Genomic DNA, 24,753 nt, shown 5'->3' with positions numbered 1-24,753 from the left:
AAATTGAGAAATGTGCACACCTAATATATTTGACACAGATTCTTCAAATCTTTGGTTTAAAGCGCTGTGTCATCGGTCTTCCTAGATTAAATATAGATCAAAAAAGGATCTCCAGGAGGTCCTTCACTGGAAGGTAAGCAGCTCTTGCAAAAGTGAAAATGTGGCATAAATTCCTTGCCACCCCACAGAGCTTGACAATTTCACTATAGTGCAAACACAACAGCTACAAATACACAGCATATATATATTTTTAAGAATTAAGGTTTTTTAAAACAGGAACACACAGGAGTTTAGGAACAGTTTATTATTATTTTTTTTTTTACTACTTTGGTAGTACAAAAGTCTTATACAAACCATATTGTTAAAAATACAGTTGATGTCCAAGATTAAGAAAAACTGACTTCATGAAGTTTAGGTTTATTTGTTTTTGTTTTTTTTTTTGATGATGGCAATGTTTGTACCACTTATATGCAATAAGATCACACATTTACCACATTTTTTTTTTCTAAAGTGGCAATACACATTTTACTTCCCACAAACATCAGCCTTATGTACATAATTAGAAATTCATGTTAAATAATTACTAGATAATCTCAACGAATAAGATTTTACATGTTAATGTACTGGATAAAAATTTTGCATATTTCTAATGGAATCAAAATAGCAACTAATTTTAAATTAAGTAAAAAATAGCAATATATTAAACATTTTCACTCTTTTGAGCATATTTACTCGCAGTGTTAAGCCACATATTACTAAAACGTGCTCCCATCAGAATAAAATCTCAGGTTTTGGGATACTCTACAATTGCACATCTTCATATTCAAAACAATCAACTGCTTAGTTGACTGTGGAAGTAAAAAACAACTTTTACTCTAGAGTCCACATTTTCATCCAGTAATTTTAATATTAAAAATACTGTCACATATATACACTTCAGTTACCTATTCTCACGATATCCTGGAATTCTGAAATTAATATACTGGCACAATTTAAATTCCTTCTGCATACATTTTAGTAGAGCTGTTCATGAAAAGAGTGAAATCTGCAAACATAAGGGGAAAACACAGTAGGCCAAGGATTTATCAATTTAAGTATCTCTTTTAGTAGTTTTAAGATTATATTGGTAGTCTGAGTTAAATCTGAGTGAAGGAATATATCTTATTTACACTAATAATGAAAGATCTATTAAATCTTTGTATTTACTCCCAAATAGCAGTCGGGCTCAAATAAAAGTTACTTTTGGAACTCCGATCTTGAAAACTGTAAATAAAACATTTGTTAAAAGACTTAATTTTATTAAGAATTGACAAAAATAATTGGTTTCTCTTGTAGGTCTGAGATTTCTGGACTACATCTGCCACCTACGGATCAAGTAGAATACAGTCAGCAATGTAAACTTCCCTATATACAGTGTTGCCAACTCTCATGAGTCTCATGATAATTGTTTTCCTTAAGCTCCAGCTCCTGGAGTCAAGGGATATGTGATGATTTCAGCCTTCATTCTTAAAGAAAAAGTAAGTTTCTAGCCCCCATGGCTAGGGAGAAAGCTTCAATATGTGACCTCCAATGCACCCTGAAGGCTCAAAGAGCAGAAGGCAAACAAACATCAAATCTATTATTTTTACATAATCTCATGATTTTTGGTGAGCCTAACTCATGATTTTTGAGCTTTTGGGCTTCGCAATACTGCTACAATATTCCTCATTCCTGAACTTTAAGTGGCAACCTATGGGGCATGTGAAATGATAGCCAGGGGAAAATCTTTTGCTGTTACACATATTGATAATTAACAATACATGCGCTGATGGAGAAACCTGACTTTCAGAGATAAAGAAAAAAATTAGAGCACTTACTCTGACTAAATAAGATGGACAGTATTCATTTAAAAAGACAAGGTGGGTGAGGTAATATCTTTTATTGGACCAACTTCTGTCTCTCTCTTCAACAGAATTGGTCCAATAAGAGATATAACCTCACCCACATTGTGTGTCTAATATCCTGGGACTGACACAGCTACAAAAACACAGCATTTATTTAAAACATGAATCAGTTATAAAGACATTTACAAGAAGTTTGTGAAGCAGATTAAACTGCTTTATAGTTTTCTCATGATTTAGTACAATCCCTATTGACATGCATTAAAGCTACAGATTGATATGTATTCTTGTTAGGCACGCAGTAGAGCAAAAGTGTCACTTTTCAGTTTCTGTTATACAGCAAAGTCTGCCAAAATATCACAAATGCTCCCAATTAAACACATCATTTCTAAGGCAAAGTGGTAATCATGGCAAGTAGACACAAACAACAATTAGCACTGCTTAACAGTCACTGATTTTGTATGAGAGAGTCACACTCAAATATGAATATAAGAAAGGACACTGATATTATGGCTTAATAGTTGGCACAAATGGATTGAGGGTACCTATTTTCAGAGACAGACACTCTGAAGGACATGGGGCTGCTCTATAATAATTTTTGAATACTGTATTGTGTGCTATATGTTTGATTGTTGTCAGGCAAGTTTACTATATGATATTGTCTTAGTTTAATAGCAGGCTGTTGTAAAAAAACAAGTAGGAAGGCAAAACAATGACTCAAGATAATACATTCCTCGACAAAAAGTATGTGTGTGTAGACAATGGCAGGTCAATTGGCTCAGAAGAGGTGGGCTTGACCTTCAATGGAGCACACCAAATTGGTTTTGAGCAGCAGAGTCCAAGCACAGGAATGTGAGAAGACTGGTTAAAAAGATTCTCTGGCCGGTAGTTATCGGGAAGCTGTTCAGGGGAAACAGACGGACACCCACAGACACCTAACATGGTGTCTGACAAAGCTAGGCCTTTCTAGGATCCTCTTGCAGAGTGAAAGCGCTTCGACAGGACAGACAGCATGTAGGCCTTTTGTTGTTTAAAAATCCTCTCTCTCATGTTTTACTTTGCTGCTAACTGTTAAGAATAGAAAATACTTTTGTTTTCAGAAGGCTGTTTGGTTATTGTATTTGCCACTGGTAACAAGCTCCCAAAGACAGACCAGCAGGTGCTGAATGTAGTTGGACCTGCTGGCATAAGCTGCTTGATTCAATGCCCCACTTTAAATGGGGGAGAATCACCACCCCATGGGAAGTAAACACATGAGGCTCAGGAGGTGTGGGGTATACTCAGAGACCAGACAATGATCAAAAGTGCTGTTATCCCTGTAACCATGACAGCCACCATGCCATAAGTTTCTTATTTGGAAATAAAGGATAAAGCTGTCCCCATATAATACAACTTGCCTATGTTTTCCATTGTTTACATTACTAAGCTAATTAAATATTTTAATTTGGACACAGCAGTTAGGAAGTTCTGGTGGAAGAACATTTGCTTTCCCAAAGGGTTACATACGTTTTTCTTTGTAAGATGAAGGCAAACCAATAGGCTGCTGACCACAGGATGCAGCACTGTCAGTGACTGGAAATATTTTATTGGCTACAAGTCTTAAGTGCTTAGGATCTACCCCTGCATAGACTCCTTCACAGAAACTATAAAGAGCTACAGTGACATAAATACATTTCCTATAATAGTACATCTCCTAAGTTTTCAATTTCAGCAACATGTTATCAAACACACTTCTAAAAACCCCATCTGCAACGGAAACAAAACTATTTACCCCACAATAAAACTGACAGACTTGGTTTTCCTTTACAAAAGTTACTTTAAGTACATTGTTGACAATGCAACAGAATGTCACTCATGAACAAGTGGCCTGATTCACTGGTACATTGGAGCTGCCCTGAACCACTTTCAGTGCACAAAACAATCCGGAGTCCAACTTAACTGGTCACTGAATGATCTCCTGATCATTGAGCTCCTAGGCCACCCTTAAGTCCAGCTAGAGGGGCTCTGGTGAGGAAAAAAGTGCAAGATCAGGAATGTTCCTGTATCTGGCAAATTCCTGGCTGCTATAAGGGCCCAGAGGGTCACTGGCAACAGACAGATTAAAGCAATTTACAGGCTACTCTAACACACACCACTGTCTAGACAACCAAGAATTTGGGAGAAGGGTCCTCAGACTGGAGAAGATAGCACAAGATATTAGTTTAATATAGTGAATAGTGTGTGCAGGCTTTTTTTAGCATGCTCAAATGTAAGTAATTGCCTTGTATTTAGATTAACAGAACTTTAAATCAATAGCAGATGCCTTACAAGTAAACTTACAATTAACTGAAAAAAAACCCTGTATGCATACCTTTCCATTATACCAGGTTTAAGAAACTGATTGTGAATGACTAACCTACGCACAGGAATGTATGGTGAGCCCTGCCACAGAATTCAGATTTGCTTGACCCATAGTACAACGAGCAAGAATACAGACCAATATTTCTAACAGACTTTAGGAAGTCAACCTATAGAGAAGAGTCACATGAGTTTTAGTGTTCATTTCCATTCCTTACTCTGTGTCTTCTCCTCTTCTCAGTGCGTTTTCTCTTCCTCCTTGTTGCCTTAGCATAAATAGGTCATCTGGTGATGGCAAAGACACTGGAGTCAGAAAATGGTAGTAGAGCACACACCCTAGTACAGAATCTGTGACAGTGCTGATGCTAGTTAGGGTGCATTTTATTTATTATGAACAATTTTCATTTACGTATTTAAAGCTGAAGTTATACTTAAAAAGGGAAAGAGATAAATGTGAGTTTGTTTTTTGTTTTTTTAAGTGAACCTGGCAGATTTACCTGTGCTAAAATTTTAATGCATATCAGAGTAACTTAAGTGTTCTCAGAAAACCTGAGGCAAACAAGAAAAATTGTTCTTCTTAACCTCTGAGGATAGGACAAGAAGCAACGGGCTTAAATTGCAGCAAGGGCGGTTTAGGTTGGACATTAGGAAAAACTTCCTAATTGTCAGAGTGGTTAAGCACTGAAATAAACTGCCTAGGGAGGTTGTGCAATCTCCATCACTGGGGATTTTTAAGAGCAGGTTGGACAAACATCTGTCAGGGATGGTGTAGATAATACTTAGTCGTGCCTTGAGTGCAGGGACTGGACTAGATGACCTCGAGGTCCCTTCCTGTCCTATGATTCTATATGTTCAAAATTTGAAAAATGCCTTTTTTTACATAAATGTAAAATGACATTCTTAAAATTTTAACCTTGTCCTGTGCAAAGATGAGAATTTTACCAAGTGCGTAATCTATTACAAAAGACATTCAAAGAGCATATATATCTACCTTAATTATATCACTTCTCTGTGGCGCTCTGGTGCTGAAAGTTTAAGATGACACTCATTAGTGGGTGTGACAATGATTATACCTACTTATCTTTTGAATTTCTATACATCCTGTTATGGTTGTATCTAGTTTATCTGTACTGTGATTTATAGATTTTTTTTTTTTCCCCTAGTAAAAAATTATTAGCTGGAAATGGCCCAACTTGATTATCATACACATTGTAAGGAGAGTGATCACTTTAGATAAGCTATTACCAGCAGGAGAGCGGGGTGGGAGGAGGTATTGTTTCATGGTCTCTGTGTATATAATGTCTTCTGCAGTTTCCACAGTATGCACCCGATGAAGTGAGCTGTAGCTCACGAAAGCTTATGCTCAAATAAATTGGTTAGTCTCTAAGGTGCCACAAGCACTCCTTTTCTTTTTAATTAAATATGGTGTAACGGAGACTATATGGTTATGTGTCTACATTTAAGGTAACAGACGAGAATGTCCAAACATGCTAATCACAAATTTTAAACATCTTAGAAAAAGCTCCACAGGGCAACTGGAATTCAATTGGAGGGGGAAAAGAGAAAGGAGGACACTAACTACAGATATTGAACTTTCTACCATGTGAAGTTTTTATCTTCTTTATCCAATAGATTGCAATCCAAATGCAAGGTCTGAGCTTGCTATGCTATCTGCAATATTTAGACTAGTTATGTTTATATTCTGCTTAAAAGTTTTTATTTTATTTTCTCTTATATGCCAAGTAAACTTTTACTTTCAAAATAAATTAAATTGGTGGAACAGATTGCTATGCTGGGAATAAACTCTGACTTCCAGGAAGGCAGTCAGCATTGACACTCAAGCCTAAGCTGTGCAACTGCAGGGCTCACTTCAAAAAAGTGCTGAGAATATGCTGGCTACAGGCAGTTTAAGCAGAGGGAAAACTTCAAGGATATTAGGGCAACTGTTGGCAATACTGCACAAAACTGCCCTAAAGCAGGAATACCCCCAGCATACAAGAATCCTCAAGTGGCACAGCAATGCTGCAACAGCCCCTACACCAGCCCAAACCCTGCAGCTGATGTCAGGGCACAGAGTTGCCTCTGCCATATCCCAGTGATCTCTATCAGCCAGAAATGTCCCCTTCATGCTGTGGGCAGCTGGTGCATAGCTTTTACGATGCCTTTGCGCTTCCCTGTCCTGCAACTGCATGAAGTCTTTTTACTGTAGCTGAGGATCAGGGTCAAAATTCTCTAGATGTGAATGTATTTCATCAACGTATGTTTACTAGCTGCAGTGACAAAAAACTCTGCACAGGCACCTATCTCTGTTCAGTTTCAGTAAGTCAGGATATTTTCTTAGGAGATAGTAAAAGGAATATGTAGGTTACATTCCTGAAGTTACTATTGCTTCAATTTTCTTAAACACAACTGTGAAATAGGATTTTGATTCAATTTATATTAGAACAGCTTTTTGCCAGTATGAACAGAAAAAAACAGGGGTCTATAACTAAGTTAGGGAAAAGTGTTTTAGCCATCAGTCAAGACCTGATTATGGCCTAACATTGGATTAGGCTCTCTCCCAGATGATTTACAGAACAGTTATATCAGACTGGCATGAACTTTACAAAAGTTTCCACTGAGTCCCTCCGCCGCTACCCACATTATTTCTGTTTCAATAGCGAGCAACCACTTAAATCCTATGGGAGATTCTACAATACACACAAGGTTGCCTTAGATGGACATTCAAAATTTCTCGCAAAGCTATAGCAGTATCATGCATTCCTAGGGTACAGTCTATTTTTAAATTTAAAAGATACAGTAAATTTTAGAAAGCAGCTCAGGTAATATGCAGCAATACTGTTATTTAACAAATGGAGTGGCAAAACTATCAAGTTTTATGCTATCAAAAAGATTAAAGAAATACAAAACATGTCTCCTGTATCGTTTTGTATAGGTTTGAAATAAGACTATTTTATAGTAACCTTCCAAATGTACTGCAACTCAATTTTTACTTTAATGTTGTATGTCCTTTTCTTGCTGCTTCATGAGATATATTAGAAAGCCTGGATTTCTTTTTTATTAAACAAAAACTTAAAAATCCTGCATGCACGTTAAGTGTTCCCAACCTTGTCTTATCCTGGAAGACTTTATGGAGACAGGAGAACCAGTGAAACAAGAGTCTGAGTCAAGAAACAAAGATGAGAACTGAGAGTTTGGTTAGACTAGGAAAAGGAATCAAGGTTAATCCCTAGTGTAGAATCAAGTTATCACCTCAGGTTAGCTGGCAGAGATCGACTCTAATGGGAAGCAAGAAAAAACACTTTTAAAAAGTTAAAATAAAAAAAAGTGTTCATGCTACCATTTTACCGCATAAGAAAGCAAAAAGGGCAAAGTCCATTTTTTAAATGGAAGTCCTTTGTAGGTCACTTTATGTAGGTCATTGCAGCAATAGCCACTAAAAAGCCAAGAGCTACCAACACAAGCAGGGGCACCATTTCAACCTGTTTCATACTGGAGGTCTGCTCATGGCACACACCCCAGCCCCAGGCGGAGCTCTTACCTGCCATGACATGCACCTAGGTCCCCTCCTTCAGGAGCCAGGGTTCTCCGGCTCCCGCAGTCAGTTTTCTACACTGTGGTAGCTCACCCATCCCGCCCCCTCCTCTAATCAGCAGCCGCTCTCTTCCAATGGGATGCAAGGATGGGGATTCAAACTGAGTCTGAAAGCTTGGAAGATGAGGGGCTCGCACAGCCTAGCCCACTGGGGTCAAACGACAGCAGGACCGACACAGACAACTTAACTGGCCCAAGCCAAAGAGAAGGGGGTTGGCCCCTGGGAAGAGCAGGGCCCCTAAGGGTGGAGCAGGCAAGGAAGGGGTCAATCAGGGTGGCAGGAGGGAGCACAGAGTCCCCTGTGGTGATGGAGGGAAGGACAGAGGAAGCAGGGGGTGCTGGAGCCTGGGGAGGGAAGGAGTACAGTGGGGTGGGAAAAGGGAGTCAATCTCCACAGGAAGGGAGAGGTGAGGGCATAGGGCTGTGTCCTGAGGGAGGGAGTAGTGAGGAGGAACAGACCCCGGGGCAAGGATCCTGAGGGAAGGGGAGCTGGAGAAGGATGGGGGGGGCTAGGAGCAGATAAGTGGGTCTTGGGATCCATTTGCCCTCAGAGAAGCAGGAAGCGCCCTCACCTCTTCCTGGGAAAAGGTCAGAGACAGACCCTTCTGGTCCAGAGCCATCATGTCCACTAGTGGGTGCAGCTTCAAGGACAGGTGTGTTCCCATGCTGCGCTGAAAATTCTGCCAGCAGGTGCTGAGCTCACTGAGGTGTGCTGCTGGTCAACACAGATATCGACCTGTACTCCACTGACATCCCACCCACCAGGTAAGTCCCCTTCAGCTACCACCAGCAGGCATCTCAACAGCTGACGAACGTTACACTAGTGTCCAAAGTCTTTAAATCAGGAGAAGTCTGCAGTGGTGCTAAGCACCATACAAACCACTAAGAAGGCTCAGTTCCTGTCCCACAGATCTCAATCTAATCCTTATAATTCCATATGGCACGCAGGCAAATATTATTCCCATTTTACAGCAATCAGAACTGAGGTACAGCGTCTCAACACAGACTGGAACTTTAAAAACATATCTACAAACTTTAAATAATAAACAAGACTATTTTTTCTCAAACTTTAAAATGTGCAATTTTCTTGATGTTTGGTTTTACATATTCTCCTGTGAGAACTACAACTCAATCATTGCAGTGTTGTGTTTAAGAGCCTCCTGGAAAGTAAAAAGCCTTTAAACAGAAGAGAAAGTGACTTTTAAATGTCAGTTTTACTCCCGTTTAAAGTCAGTTTCTAGTCTTATTATTTGTACTAGAGTAACATCCCTAGAATCCCAGGTAGGTGCAATATAAACTCATGGAGACTTGCCCTAGTAGGATGCTTCCAAGTCAGATGATCTATTCCAATTTTGGGATTGGGAATATCTTGCTGTATTATCTCCTTATTGTTCTAAATTTAAATATAAACTTAAATATGGCTTTAATTGGTGTTTGTATGTATTTTTTTCTTTCTTTATATAGGAATTAGATACAGGGCTCTTGTCAGCTAATTTCTAAGTTATTATCTGGAAAAAAAAAAGTTTTCAGGTGCCTAATTAGCCCTTGGAATCATGGTTAAAGTTGCCTCCCCACCCCAACCAAAATTTGAAATGGTGCTCCTAACAAGGTATGTGCACCATTCAGAGGTATCCAAGATTCCACAGTTATGGCACCATTTGATACAAGAAGCAATAACTGCAGCACTTAAACTATAGGAAATAACAGACATCTCAGATATTCCTGTGAGGCTGTGATCTGCAAGTCTTTTAACAACCACCATTATAAATAAGTTTGGTTCCATGCCCATTCAGTGCTTTATGCCTCTGCTGACTGCCCAAGTATTTTCCAGTTAGTGCCAGTTGTGATAATGTTTTTTGTACTGAGGACATAGTCCTCACCAGCACCTGGAATGAAATCAAATAATTTACAGAGAATATGAGTAAATACAGATGTTCTTTTACACCTCTTCATTCTTTGGATTGTGGAAGCGACGATAAAAGATAAATGGATTTTATTTCAATTTAAACCTTAAATATAGAATATAAATAAATAATTGGGTAAGAGTCTGGTTAGAATTGACAAGGTAACTGAAAGGTGGTGTATACATCTTTGTAGATGTATTTTCTCTTTGTGACATTTTATAATTAACCAATGTGTGTTAGAATATGGATAGCCACATATTTAACATCTTAACAAAAGAACTAAGTGAGAATATATCTGACCCTCTCACCAGATCCCACTTTCCATGTCAGTCTATAATCTTCAGCACCTACCAGTTATTCTGTGCCAGTTCTCCCTCCTGCTCCTTGTCTGATAGGTGTGGCAGGAACTTCTCGTGATCCATGTTTGACAGGTGTGACAGGCACTTCTCCATTGACACCTTCAACACCACTAACAGACATTAAGCTTTTCCGCTCTTTGGATGTAGATTTGTGCTCTACTTTTGTGACTCTAAATCTGAAACAAGCAATACAAGAACCCATTTAGGATAGGTTGGTTCATCAATCTTCAACATCCCAATGAGGCAAGTATTATCCCAACTATATAGATAGAAAACAAGATATTTTAAAAGGGGCTTTCCAAGAATACAGCAGGAGGGAAGTCTACAGTTGGGAGTTCCTATCTCAGACTCTAGTGTTTGGACCATACCTACCTCTATTGGAAAAGGAAACAAGATCTCTAATTTTAAAACAAGACTACACTATTGGTTGAGCAATCATGAATAGTCCAAAAGCCAAAAAAACTGAAACAAGAAGGAAAACTGCATCTTCTGTATTTGATACTTACTGTAAAGAAAGTCAAAAGAATGAGGATTTATCTGTAATTCTTGCTTTCTTTTTAGGCAGTTGTGTTACTGGATCCACAGCTTTGGATTTCTACTCACAATATGAAGGGATTTTAAAAAATTCCACAGCACAAAATTTTAAAGCCACTGGCTCTGAGGCAAAGTATAATTCATTAGTGTCCTTGACTAGATTAAAAAGAACATATTACCCATATTAGCCCACGCTGAAGTGAAATTCACTTTATTGTGCTCCTTAAGCATCTTCCATTTCCATCCCCTCAAAGGAAGCGTAAACAGTCATACATACGTCACAGACATCAGGGTCCATGTGCAATCCAAGCACTGAACTGCAAATACTCATGTCAACATGCTATGCACATGAGCAGATGAGAGGAAGAACCTGAGTCCAGGTCTTCTGTGGTTCCTATGATGGTGGAGGCATCCATCCATTAAAAAAAAAAAAGATCGTATTATGAGGGAAATTTGGAGCTTGTAGACTTCCCCACCTAAATGTGGGAGGTAGGGAGTAATATGCACACACGTGTGCTGGAACCCTGAAGCTCCAAAGACTCAGTATAAACCTGAACGTTATTAAACTATGGGGACCCATCAAGAATTTCATGACAACAGCAGATTAGTGCAAGGCACAGGTCTTTAGGCCTCATTTTGTGCCTTCTGGGAGGTGGTACTTTAATCTCCTTGCTCCGTTTAGAGGTTGTGACTAGGATGGGAAGCCTGAGGAGTGGTGACATAGCTAGGTGAAGAAAACAAGATGAGGAGCCAGTGGTGGGCAAAAGATAGGACTTAGAAAAGGCCAGGCTGGAGGGGACACAGCAGAAGGGGTCAAGTTGGTGGGGGGGAGGGGGAGCCATGCGCAGAAAGGGCAGACAGGTCTGTTATCACTAGGGAACATGACTCCCCCTCAGAGATTGGGGTGGAACCCATGATTCCCAAATCTCATCATTCCTTTGGTGTCAGAAAACATCGGTGAAAGCCTCTGGTAAAGTGTCTCATCCCCCTCCACACAGAATGACAACAGTCACTGTGCTCGAATAGCAAAGTTCCACGTAGCAGACACTGCTGATGACCCACGTGTGTTGATATGATGCCACATCATAGAATTTCTGTCTAAGTTTACATTTATAAAAACCAGCAGCGCGCACGTAACATTACGGTTGTAAAGTCAAGCTCTCAAAAGATAGGAAATGCAGGTTTCTGTGCAGTCTTAATTCAGCCCTCTGAGGTGTATGTCTTACGATACAGCTTCTAATTACAGACTAGATCTTGCCTTAGTCATATCCATTCACAATGCTGCTGCAAAGGTAATTTTCCTCTCCCACTGCTTTGACCTCTCTTTGCATCCCGTCTCCCCTCTCTATGCATCCCTCCACTAGCTCCCATTTCTCTCTCCCAAGAAATATAAGCTACTTGCTTTCACTTTCAGACTCTTTCATAGCCTATCCCCACCCTATCAATTCTCATTCATTACCAAGGTGTTGGATCACACCTCCAATCAGCCCATTGCCCACTTGTTAAATTTTCAAATAAGCATCTTAGTGCATTTTCCCATGCTGTCCCTTCACACTTGGGAGGAGCTCCATATAAAATATCTGCAAAATAGCTCATCCTCCTCCTTCAAACTCTCCTTTTCTACAGGGCCGACAAAAAAACATGACAATGGTTATGTTGACGATGTGCTGAGACCACTGACCAACACTGTCTCACTGTTTCCTTGTACTTCCCCATCTGTCATCTTTTGTCTTACACTTAGACTATGGCCTTGGCTACACTTGCGAGTTACAGCACAATAAAGAAGCCCCGGCCGCACTAGCTCACTGCCCATCCACACTGGCAAGGCATGTAGAGCGCTCTGACTCTGTAGCTACAGCGCTCCTGGCACTCCACCTTGGTGAGTGGAATAACATGCGCCCCTGCTGGAGCGCCGCAGCACCAGTGTGGACACCCTGGTCCTATAGTGCGCTCTGATCAGCCTCCAGAAGTGTCTCACAATGCCTGTGCTAGCCACTCTGGTCATCACTTTGAACTCTACTGCCCGGCCCTCAGGTGACCAACTGTCAGACCGGCCCTTTAAATTCTCTGGGAATTTTGAAAAATCCTTTCCCGTTTGCTCAACCATGCGTGGAGTGCTCTCAGCAAATCTTTCCAGGTGACCATGCCTCCACACACCAGGCAAGCCCCAGTATGGAGCAATGGTGAGTTGCTGGACCTCATCAGTGTTTGGGAGGTGGAAGCTGTCCAGTCCCAGCTGGGCTCCAACCGTAAGAATTACGATACCTTCGGGCAGATATCAAGGGACATGATGGAAAGGGGCCATGACCGGGACGCACTACAGTGCGGGATTAAAGTGAAGGAGCTGCAGAATGCCTACTGCAAAGCCCGTGAGGCAAACAACCGCTCTGGTGCTGCCCCCGTGACCTGCCGTTTCTACAAAGAGCTGGACATACTTGGGGGCGACCCCACCTCCACTCCGGGGACCACCATGGACACTTCAGAGCCCAGTGCAACAAGGGAGGAAGAGGAGCAGCAAAGTGGGAGCAAGGGTGCTGAGACGGAGGAAGATACCCCAGAATCCCTAGATGCATGCAGCCAGGAGCTGTTCTCAAGCCAGGAGGAAGGTAGCCAGTCACAGCGGCCAGTGCTTGGGGAAGGACAAACACCAAAGGAGGTTCCTGGTAAGTGGCTTTTATTTTGGGAAAGAAGTTATTTGGTGTGGGCTCTTGAGGCGAGGAGGGTTAGGGCTGCATGCATGCCTAGATGTGGAATAGGTGTTGATGTGCTCTCTCACATTGCGGTAATCGGCCTCAGTGATCTCTTCAAGGGTCTCATCCAGAACTTGGGCAATGCGCTTGCGCAGGTTTCTCGGGAGAGCCACTGTGGTCCTTGTCCCAGTCAGGCTAACTTCTCCGCGCCACTGTGCCATGAGGGGCGAGGGGACCATTGCTGCATACAGGCAAGCTGCATATGGGCCAAGGTGAAAACCACATTGCAGAAGACAACCCTCCCTTGCTTCCTCAGAAGCAAGAGATCTTCCAGGACGAACTCCTGCGGAAAATGTGGGGACAGTGTTCAGTATAGGGGCCCCCTGCTGCTGTTGGCTCCCTAAAGGCACAGAAACCCAGAGGACAGTACAGCCGTGAAACAATCAGTCACACTTGACCGTGCGCTTACTCACCATTTTGGGGCTCCCGTGGGTTGTGCGCTCTTGCTTTGGAACAGGCAAATTATGCTATTGTGTAGACTGTGCTTGCCCTTAAGTATGGGGGAATCATTGCTCTGTCTGGTGTGAACAATGCTGCCTCTGTTAAGTGTTGCATTTTGCCTTTACAGATGCAACCTTGAGATCTCAGCCATCCGTGTTATCACTAGCCGAAAGACTCCAAAGAATCAGGAAGAGGCCACGTAGAAGGAAGGAAGACATGTTGCGTGAAGTAATGCAGCATTCAAGGAATGAAAATCAAAAAGGGCAGGAGTGGTGGGAGAGTGAAAGGAGGGTCCACTAGCAGAATGCGGATCGTCGGCACTAAAGCATGGAGCGGCTGCTAAGCATCACGGAGGGCCAAGTGGACTCGATTCAGGCGCTCGTAGCAATGCAGGCAGAGTACTACCACGCCGTGCCCACCCCCCATCCCCCCGCAGCCCTTGTCCCAAAACTCTTTCCCTTGTGCCCCCATGTCACCTCCAGCCCACTTTCCCCAACATCCAGGTTCTTAGTGCCACCGACTGCCTCCAACACCTGTAGCTTCACCACCCAGCCCTGATAACTACGACCCTTACCCACTGCACTCAACCCCCATCACCATGCAGTATAGCCATCCTGAAGTGCAGCACTCATTGCACAGCACTCCAGACAGGACATAGGCAAATCTGTGATTGTACCGTCCCCCAAACCCTTTCCCTTTCTGTTTCCCAAGCAGTTGTGTCTCTTTTCAACACATGAATTTTCTTTTCAATAAATGGATTTTTTGGCTTTGAAAACATTTTTTATTATTGCATAAAGTAAAAGATGCAGTGCCTGTTTCTTTCCTGGGCTAAGGTAAGTCAGCGTAGCAAAAACAGATTCCTACTAACATTGGAACCACTGAACTTCACTCCTGTGCAAGGCACCAGACATTACTGGTGGCTTTCAGCCTCAAATTGCTCCCTCAAGGCATCCCTAATCCTTGCAGCCTCATGTTGGGCCGCTCTAATAGCCCTGCTCCTGGCTGTTCAAATTCAGCCTCCAGGTGTTGAACCTCCAAGTTCCATGCTTGAGTGAATCGTTCACCCTTCCCTTCACAAATGTTATGGAGGGTACACCAAGCAGATAGAACCGCGGGGATGCTGTCATCAGCCAAGTCCAGCTTCCCATACAGAGAGAGCACCAGCGGCCCTTTAAATGGCCAAAAGCACACTCCATGGTCATTCTGCACTGGCTCAACCTGTTGTTGAACCGCTCCTTGCTGCTGTCAAGGCTCCCTGTGTAGGGTTTCATGAGCCACGGCATTAAAGGGTAAGCGGGGTCTCCAAGGATCACAATGGGCATTTTGACTTCCCCTACGGTGATCTTCTGGTCTGGGAAAAGAGTCCCGGCTTGTAGCTTCTTGAACAGGCCAGTGTTCCGAAAGATGCATGCATCATGCACCTTTCCGGGCCAGCCTGCATTAATGTCAATGAAACACCCACGGCGATACACAAGTGCCTGGAGAACCATCGAGAAATACCCCTTCCGATTAACTTATTCGGAGGCTAGGTGGGCTGGTGCCAGAATTGGAATATGCGTCCCATCTATCGCCCCTCTCCAGTTAGGGAAACCCATTTGTGCCAAGCCATCCACAATGTCACGCATGTTACCCAGAGTCATGGTTCTTCTCAGCAGGATGAGATTAAAGGCCCTGCAAACTTGCATCAACACGATTCCAACGGTCGACTTCCCCACTCCAAACTGGTTAGCGACCGATCAGTAGCTGTCTCGAGTTGCCAGCTTCCAGATTGCAATAGCCACCCGCTTCTCCACTGTCAGGGCAGCTCTCAATCTCGTGTCCTTGCGCCGCAGGGCTGGGGTGAGCTCCTCACACAGCCCCATGAAAGTGGCTTTTCTCATCTGAAAGTCGTCATCCCAGACTTGCATGACGATGTTATCGCACCACTCAGTGCTTGTTTTCCAAGCCCAAAAGCAGAGTTCCACGGTGGTAAGCATGTCCATGAATGCCACAAGCTTATGTCATATGCGTTACTCGAGTCGATATCATCAGAGCCCTCACTGTCACTTTGGATCATGAGGAATAACTTGACTGCCAAACGTGACATGCTGACGAGACTCATCAGCATACTCCTCAGCAGTTTGGGCTCCATTCCTGCAGACCGAAAGGGAAGACAGAGCGCGCAGCACAAAAAACGTTGAAAGATGAAGCCAAATGTGGACAGAAGCAAAGGGAATGCTGGGATGCGAACCAATGCGTCGCGGGGCGTGGGACAGGACCCAGAATGCCCCGCTCTCCTGCCCCCTTCTCACAAGGGACAGCGCCAGAATGGGAAGAAGTGCTCTGTGGGACAGCTGCCCATAATGCACCGCTCCCAATGCTGCTGCAAGTGCCGCAAATGTGGCCACACCAGTGCGCGTGCAGCTGTCAGTGTGGACAGACTGCAGCGCCTTCCCAACTGCGCTCCACGAAGGCGGGTGTAACTCTCAGCGCTCTACATCTGCAAGTGTAGCCATGCCCTATGTCTACACTGCAAGTGCTTCAGCAGCACACCAACACAGGAGCAGCTACAGTGCTGTAGCATAGACGCTCACTACAGTGACAGAAGGGGGTTTTTCCATCGCTCGATGGGTGGTCGCTAGATTGACAGAAGAATTCTTCCATCTTGCATCTGCAGCGGGGTTAGGTCAACATAACTACATCACACAGGGAATGAAAATTTTCATTGCCCAGAGCAATGTAGTTAGAATGACCTAAGTTTTAGGTGTAGACCAGGCCTTAGACTAAAGTAAGTTCTTTGGGGCAGAGGCTGTCTTTTTATTCTGCATTTGGGCAGCATCTAGCATAATGGGGTCCTGGTCCATGACTAGGGCTCCAGACACTAATGGTAATACAAATTAATCATTAAAATTCTTTCACTTGCCAATATGCTTATCCAAATCCCAATAAAAAAAATCTGATCAAAAAAGAGAACTAGTGAATTGACAAAGTTTGGATTAACAGGTCAGATATCTGATGCCTAGGGAAGTAACACAATGCCTTGAAAGTTAATTACAGTCTTGCAATTCAGAAAAATCCATGTGCTGGGTTGTGGTAAGAATCGTTACAGAAGTAGGTGGTAGCAGCATATAACTAATCCAACAGTAAGAGTCAGATGAGATAACATGTAAATAAAGCATGAAACAAAACAGAACAGTCTTACCTTCCCACAGAAAGTACTGTAACTTCTCCTTGTCGGCTTTTTCTTTGTTCTTTAGATTTGTTGGTTGGCTTTAAAAGATGCCATCTTTTGTGACTACAGCGAGTACAAACATCCTTCTCTGCTACTCCCCCAACAGTATGCAAGTGACGGCCACGACAGTTATGTTTTGATGGAGTATCACCTGGTGACAAAGGAGAGCCTGGACTTGTAGGACTGCCTGGAGTGGTAGGAGACACAGGGCTATTTTTAAAAAACAAAACAAAAAAATTAACAATGTTTAATTTTAATTACATATAATTGTTCTTCTTAGAAATAGCTTGCCAGTTTCTTTAAATTTAAATAATCATCCCACCTTATTCTCTGATCACACACCCTAAGGTTGTATCCAGTTAGTGTTAAATTTAGATTGTTGATTTTTTTCCCCCCTCACAGAAGCTAGTTTTAGCTGACAAAAAGATACATTAGTCTGGTGTGGAAAAGTCAACAATTTATTCCAGCCTTCTCCCTCCACCCCCCCTTTCACTGAGAGAAGAGCACCAGCAGACACCACCACCCCACAAAAAAGGCAGTTTTGCAAATTCACATATACATCTTCATTTTCTCTTGTGAAAAGTCAAAGAGAAGCCAAAACCATTTAGTTGTTCAAATTTTAACTCAACCACACACTCCTGCATCATCACACAAGATTATTTTGAAATTGGCCCATATCTGAAAACAGACATCTCTCAAGATTACAAAGATATTTTCCTCAAAAAATTGCTCCAAGTAAAATAGGAGGTAAAATGAAGGAGAAGGAACAAAGTGTGTAAATAATGCATATAGAGGGCTGATTTACACACAGGCTTTGTACTACTATAATTATATTTGTTTAGAAAATGGTATAATTAAAAGTGGAACAACCCTCTTCAGCGTGGATGCAGTTGTACCAGCCTAAAGGTGTTTATATCGGTGCTGATATAGTTAAACATGTTTTATCAGTACAGACACAAGCACCTTTAGAGACTGGTACAACTGCATCCAAAAGAAAGGTATGTCTACAGTGGCAAGTTTCTGCACAAGTTATACCACTTTTATTAAGGCGCTAGAATTAAACTGCTGTTACATGTCCACACCACTCCTTGTGACGGTGGAGTCCATCCACGTTAGCAGCTCTTACAATGGCAAAGAGAGCAATGCATTGTGGTAGTTATTCCACTGTGCAACTGGCTGCAGGGTGCTTTGGGAGGGGTTTGCAATGCCTCCTGGGGCAGGCACAGCGTCACATAATGCAGGTTTCCCAATTCTGTTGTTCCACGGGCATCCTACTAAATTGCCAGCTGCTTTTCAATTGAAAGGGAGGGGAGGGGCAGAGTGCGACAAGGAGTGTGTGTGTATACAGAGAGGGGAAGAGAGACTGTGTTTTGGGGGACAGAGTGTGTCAGCATACTGTCTTGTAAGTTCAGACAGCGGCAGGAAATAACCAGAGCTGAGACAGGGGGAGGGGGAAACCCCGACATCAGCTCCTGCCTCCCTCCCTGGGCTTTCTGCACAGCACTCACTCTCTCTCACACACACACACCTGTGTTCAACAGCACAAGAATTACCACATTAATGGCTTGCTGTGTGTCCTAAAGCAGATCAGCACAGCATGTAAGGGCTGCCAGAAATGGAGCTTTGAAAGGGGCAGGGCACATGTCTCCAGGGAAGCTAAGTTCAAAACAATGAGCATAACAGCCACTTGAGGGATTAGGGAACACTTCCGGAGGCCAACTGATTGTTTTCTGCACTGTAATATGTTTACACTGCCAATACAGCACTGGACCCTCTGCGCTGCAAGGTTTACGACAAGAGACTCTTGTCGAGGTGGTTTTTGGCAACGCTGCAACTGAGGAGTTTCTGCGCACTAAGTGACTTGGTAGTGTGTACACCTCAGTAGTTACACCACAGAAAGCTGCTTTAATGCACAGAAACTTGCCAGTGTAGACAAGGCCTAAGAAGGGTTGTTCCACTTTAACTCTCTCATTTTCTAAAACATATATAGTTATATTGGCACATAAAACTGTGTATACTACCCCAAAGTATACGCACATTTACAACTGAACAAATATTCTAAGAAAAAAAGAAAGATGTGTATTTTTTGAAGTCAAGTTTTGTACAAATCAAGCCCCTAGAAAGCTACTGTCTCTTCCCCTCTCATCTTTCAGATCAGCCTCTAGCAATCTGGGTTAGTTCTCTAGCTGTTAAGCGGTGGGTTAGTTTTTCAAGCCCTAGCCTTGTTTTAAAGAATTAAACAAGTGTGTAAAGGCACTATGAGCTACTGTCAATTTTCAATCCCCGGTATGATAGATTTCCTCTCTCTTCTGAGAGAAACTTTTTTCTGAGGAACTTTCAATTCTGTGTGTATGCATTGAGATTTACAGTAGAAATCTCAGTGAATCAGAGAAGAATAAGACAATGAAATCAAAATAGTTTCTTTTCAACCAATGACTCACGCAAGTGAGAGCAAAAGAATAGAAAAAACCTGATTAGCAAGTAAAGCAACTTGTGGCAATCTGTATTTTTTCTAATAAGAGATATAGATACCTTGTTTTTATGAAATCAAATGTACATTTCCAGTTTTGATAAAAATGGACACTACATAAACTTACAGGAGTAGTGTGACAAGAACATATGCATTTTTTGTTTTTAAAAAAAAGAGTAACTGCATCTTTGAAGTAGCAGCCCTGTGATTAAGCTCCCAAATGACTGCTACTGAATGTTCTTGAATCTAAAACTAGAGTGAACAAACTTTCAGTTATCATAATAGCATTTAAAGGATTGCAATTTCACTGAGATTTCAGTTTTAATTAACACAGAATCATTGGTAGGGTACATCTTGACATAGCAGAGGAAATATACAGAGTTAAAATAGAAAGGTCTTACCTTTCAGGATCACACACACTGTTATCTGCCACCATGGCCTTTAACATATCAGCATTTGCTGCAAAAAGCATAAACAGAAATTGTTAGAAGAAATGTGTTGCTATGTCCTTGTATAACCAAAAAAAGATAGTAAAAAGTAAGCAAGCTGAAGATTCTAATTTTGACCCAGAATCCACTTAGCAAAGGTGCATTAACAGCAATCTCACGAGCTGAACTGAATGGCTCTGAATTTAGTTCCATCTAGACCGGAGAAGTCTGCATTATGGAGTCTCCAAAAGGTAAGCTGCCAAAGGCAACAAATAAAAAATCTGCATGCAAACAAAATAAATCTGTATGATGAAATATTTTTAAGAGCAGGTTAGACAAACACCTGCCAGGGATGGTCTAGATAACATTTAGTCCTGCCATGAGTGCGGGGACTGGACTAGACGACCTCTCAAGGTCCCTTTCAGTCCTATGATTCTATGAAATGCTGATTTATTTAAAAACTTATAGGAGTTTATAATTGAGAAGGTAAAGTTACTCTTGCTGTAGAACACATATCTCAGTCCCAATACAAAGCACATATATTACTGTCCATGTTATGAGAATGCTTGACATGCTTAATACCATGCATACAATCTACCAAACTGATAACCTTGTCTAAAAAGCACTCCCAGGCCACAAGTCAAAGATTAGTGGAGTTAATGAATATTTAATTATTTGGATGGATCTCAAAGGCAACAATTCAGCCACCATTAAAATAAAGCTGCCTTTTGGTAAAATAAGCAGCTGTTTAACAGTGCACACTAGTACTACACAACCTTAAGTACACTACAACTTAAGAATTATAGACAGATCACATATTCAGAGCAACATATTGAGGGCCAGCTACTCCCAACCTGCACAAAAAAAGTATTCCAATTATAAACAAGTGAATTCTGAATAGCCACCACATTCTCTCTTCAGGGTATTTATGAATGTACAGAAAAGGCCAGGAGCTACAACCCTTCAACTGTGAACAGCCCAAGTTTCCAAAGGAAAATCTGATCCAATTCTCTTCGCTTCCAGGACATCCACATAGATACTAGCCTTTGCATTGCATTTGGCATATTCCTAGAGCTGTACTGCTACTGGATCACTAGTTCAGCTATACACTGCAGGTTGGATGCCACAAAGGAGAAGTTAATGGTCTAAGGGCAGTCTTAACTTGTACATAAATTTACACTGGGAGAAACTCATAGAAGAGCAGTTCAATACACAGCAGCTGCTCCCTGATTAAGGTCCTACAACTCTCTAAAAACCCATGTAATCCCAATTGTGTGATGTTGCAAAGAGCAGATTCCATCAATGTTACAGAGAAGAATGCTACACAGGCACCACTCTCCTGTTTTGGCCGGACAGCCACTCTATTTCATTGCTCCCCTGCAAGCCGAGCTACAAGCAAGCCTCTGTCCTTACGTACCTTTGACTATGTATTAACTAACTTGAAATAAAGTAGAGTGTTTACTTCAATGTTCCAACATGTATATACGATCACACATTGAAACATGCATATAATATGGTGTGTTTATGGAAAGGGTGGAGATACAGATATATACTGCTCGCACATATATAAAATATTCAGGGGGTTCTACATTTTGATATATTGTTAAAACTCTTCAATAAACCACTTAGTGTACCTTTTCAGCAGGTTTTTTTTTTAAATTCTTCTACCACCTCTTTCTAAAAGAATTTTATTGAATAAATCCGAAGTACTTGTCCTCAGAGGACTCAGTTTAGTGTTTAAGTATCTGAATTACACAAATGCAAAATACAAAATTTGAAAACAAAACAGAAAAACATTTTCCTAATCAGCTAGCCCTTTGTTTGGCCAAGCAGGCAGAATGTGAAGTGATGTTACAGGGGGAAAATCTTACATAACGTGGCTGCATAGCTGTTCAGCATTCTTTCCCCCTTCCAAACATTTATTTTTCCATTGTTTAGATACATCCATCACAAAGTAAACAGCAGTGCTGCTGTCCTGTTTTCCCTACTTTGCTGAAAACCTTTGCCTCAGTCACACATGTGCAGTAGTCGGAACTTGCCCCTCCATTCCAAGCCAGTCAGTGTGATGGTAGTATTTAAATGCTCCCAAATAGGCTTTGACATTACCATTAAGCAAACAAGCTAGTTCTTTTATCTTCTCCTTTTAAAAATAAGAACATTCAGGCTCTTGCAAAGACTGCAAAGTTTCTATTATTTTTAATGACAGGAAAAGCAAGTTTGCAGTGTTTTAGTTGTGTTAGTTCCAGGATATTAGACAAGATGGGCGAGAGATCTTTTATTGGTCCAACTTGTGTTGGTGAAAGAGACAAGTTAAACTTCCAACATGAACCAACCTTCCCAAAAAAAAAACAACAAAACTAACTTTAGAGAAGATATGGGAAGTCTCATTCTAAAAAGCAATAACAGAACGTCAAGTGTGTGCCAACAAGAAGGTATGAGAGAGCATCGGAATGAAGAAAGCCCTAACATGCTGTGGAAACACTTTGATACTATGACAGGTATCAGAGTAGCAGCCGTGTTAGTCTGTAGTCGCAAAGAGAAAAGGAGTACTCGTAGCACCTTGGAGACTAAGAAATTTATCTGAGCACATTACAGTGTGTATGGTAACACCCATTGTTTCATGTTCTCTATGTATATAAATCTCCCCACTGTATTTTCCACTGAATGCATCCGATGAAGTGAGCTGTAGCTCACAAAAGCTTATGCTCAAATAAATTTGTCAGTCTCTAAGGTCCCACAAGTACTCCTTTTCTTTTTGATACTATGTAGCTTTTTAAACTGCATCAGAGGAATTCACATCTTTAACGGAGAACACTGTACACTGATATTAAACTGTACCTTCATTTTCCATAATGATGTTGACGATTCGCCCCACAGTATCGTTATTGTCATTTACACTTTCATTCATTTCTATGGGGGAAAAACAACAATATATAGTCAGTATTACAGCCTCCTATAAATTTTTTCCCTATGGTAAAGTAAGGAGAACATCTCAGTTTTTAAATATATATTTATTCCATAAGTATTATATCACTGCATATTAAAAAAACCCAAACACACACTTTTTATGGATTTTTAGTAACAATCCTGAAGACAGTCCTGCAGCCCTTACTCAGGCAAGGTTCTCTCACTAAAGACATCAGGACTGAGTTCTTAAGTTCATGTATTTCATCTAATACCCCCTGAAAACGCAGAGTTTTCATAAAACTTTGAAATATCAAACTTCTATCATCACTTTCATCCTCCTTCTCACCTAAATTTTAAGAGAGCAGAAGGAATATAAATCTCAGCAGAGAATGGGTTTGGAGATTAAGTTACCACATATGGCATACCTCACACTTGACTAGTAGCAAATTAACGAGTTGTTGCAGGGAAGCTTGCACTGCTATATTGTTAACCACAGACTTCAGTATCTAAGACTATATATTCAGCGCCTTTCACTACAACTAGGAAGACAGGAGTCAAGTACTGCCAGCCCCAAGCATTCAAATATCAAGAGCCAGACCCTCCCAAAATCATGAGATTATCTTAAAAATTGAAAGATTTTATAAAAATACTAAATTTTAGATTTTTGTTTGCCTTCTAGAGTTTGAATCTTTAGGATTTGCATTTTCAAGCTTTTCCACACAACACAGGGATCGAAACATTTTTTTAAATGAAAGCCAAGATTTTCATTTAACAGCATGACTCCAGGAGCCAAGGCTTTAAGAAAAAGCACTTAAATATAATGAGTATATAAATATACCTGTGTAAAAAAATCTCTGAATTGAGAACTCTGGTGGGGGAGTTTCACAAAAAGCCTTCTCAAAGTAGTTTAAGGGGTAAAAATTGACTCTGTGACTGTGCATAATGAATACACCACTGCTTTCCACCCTGTTATAGGGTTGACAACTTTCTAATCCCTGAAAACCGAACACCCCTCCCCGACCCCATTACAGAGGTCCCACCCCCTGCCCTGCCTCCTCCTCCGAGGCTCTGCCCACCCCCCCACCTGTCCCCCACCCCAGCCCATTACTCGTTCCCTCATCCCCTGGAACTCACCTGCCACCTGCAGAGCTGAGCTGGGAGGAGCTGGCGCAGAGCCTGCCCAGTAGGGGCACAGCGGGGGTCGGTCCCTGGACCGAGGGGCTGGCGAAATCAGGGCATAATGGAGTGGGAGGGCAGTCTCCAGACCAAGGGGCTGGGGTGGGGAATTCGGGGCACAACAGGGTCCATCCCTAGAGCAAGGGACTGGGGCGGGGAAATCAGGGCACAGCACGGTGGGGCTGGGGAATCGGAGCAAAGCAGGAGGATCCCCAGAGCGAGAGGCTGGGGAATCGGGGCAAAGCAGGGCAGGAGGGCAGACAGGTTACCCACACACCCCCGGTTGGTGCCGGAACCTACTTTGGAGCCTGGTCCAGGAGCCAGCCAGTTCTCTCTGTCAGGCTGGGGGTGGGGGGGAAGAGCAGCAGCTGCTAAGCGGAGCCGCTCCTCCAGGCTCCCGCATCAGCTGTTGCTCTTCCTGTCCCCCAGTGGCAAAGGCCGCTGACCGAAGGCTGCCAGTTTCCCTTTTCAACCGGACATTCCAGTCAAAAACTGGACACCTGGCAACCCTATGTTGCAACAAAAATATAGAAAGTCACTTCCTTACTCAATATTTTAATTTTATTAGACCAGGAAAGGCAGCATTATCCCTAAAGCTACTTAGTCTCTCTGCTTCACTGAGGAGCTCCTGCCTGTCTCCTGAAGAGAGCCCACCCTACCATTCCTACCTGACTTCCAGCTACAAAGTTAAAGAAAAATACCCACGGCTCACAGGGTCTCCCAATAAAGACAGCAACAGGAACAACCTACCAGGCGTAAGCT

At 42.1% G+C, this 24,753-nt stretch overlaps 1 protein-coding gene across 8 annotated transcripts in view; it reads right to left on the bottom strand.

The window, feature by feature from the left end:
* Positions 1-24,753, bottom strand: part of RELL1 (RELT like 1) — a 146,262-nt gene that overhangs the window by 109,879 nt on the left and 11,630 nt on the right. For 3 of the 8 annotated variants that reach the window (XM_077815766.1, XM_077815764.1, XM_077815763.1), the window contains exons 3-6: positions 22,747-22,818; positions 19,882-19,939; positions 16,981-17,220; positions 10,067-10,250 (exon numbers count right to left, since the gene is read on the bottom strand). In XM_077815766.1, the coding sequence (XP_077671892.1) occupies positions 10,070-10,250; positions 16,981-17,220; positions 19,882-19,939; positions 22,747-22,818 (551 nt within the window). In that variant the 3' untranslated portion in view covers positions 10,067-10,069. The other 5 variants (XM_077815760.1, XM_077815762.1, XM_077815765.1 and 2 more) reach the window with 5 other exon arrangements.

This window comes from Eretmochelys imbricata, chromosome 4 (assembly GCF_965152235.1).
Source record: "Eretmochelys imbricata isolate rEreImb1 chromosome 4, rEreImb1.hap1, whole genome shotgun sequence".
Taxonomy (NCBI): Eukaryota; Metazoa; Chordata; order Testudines; family Cheloniidae; genus Eretmochelys; species Eretmochelys imbricata.
Note: the sequence above shows the minus strand (reverse complement) of the source record. Positions and strands in the feature narration are given on the sequence as shown.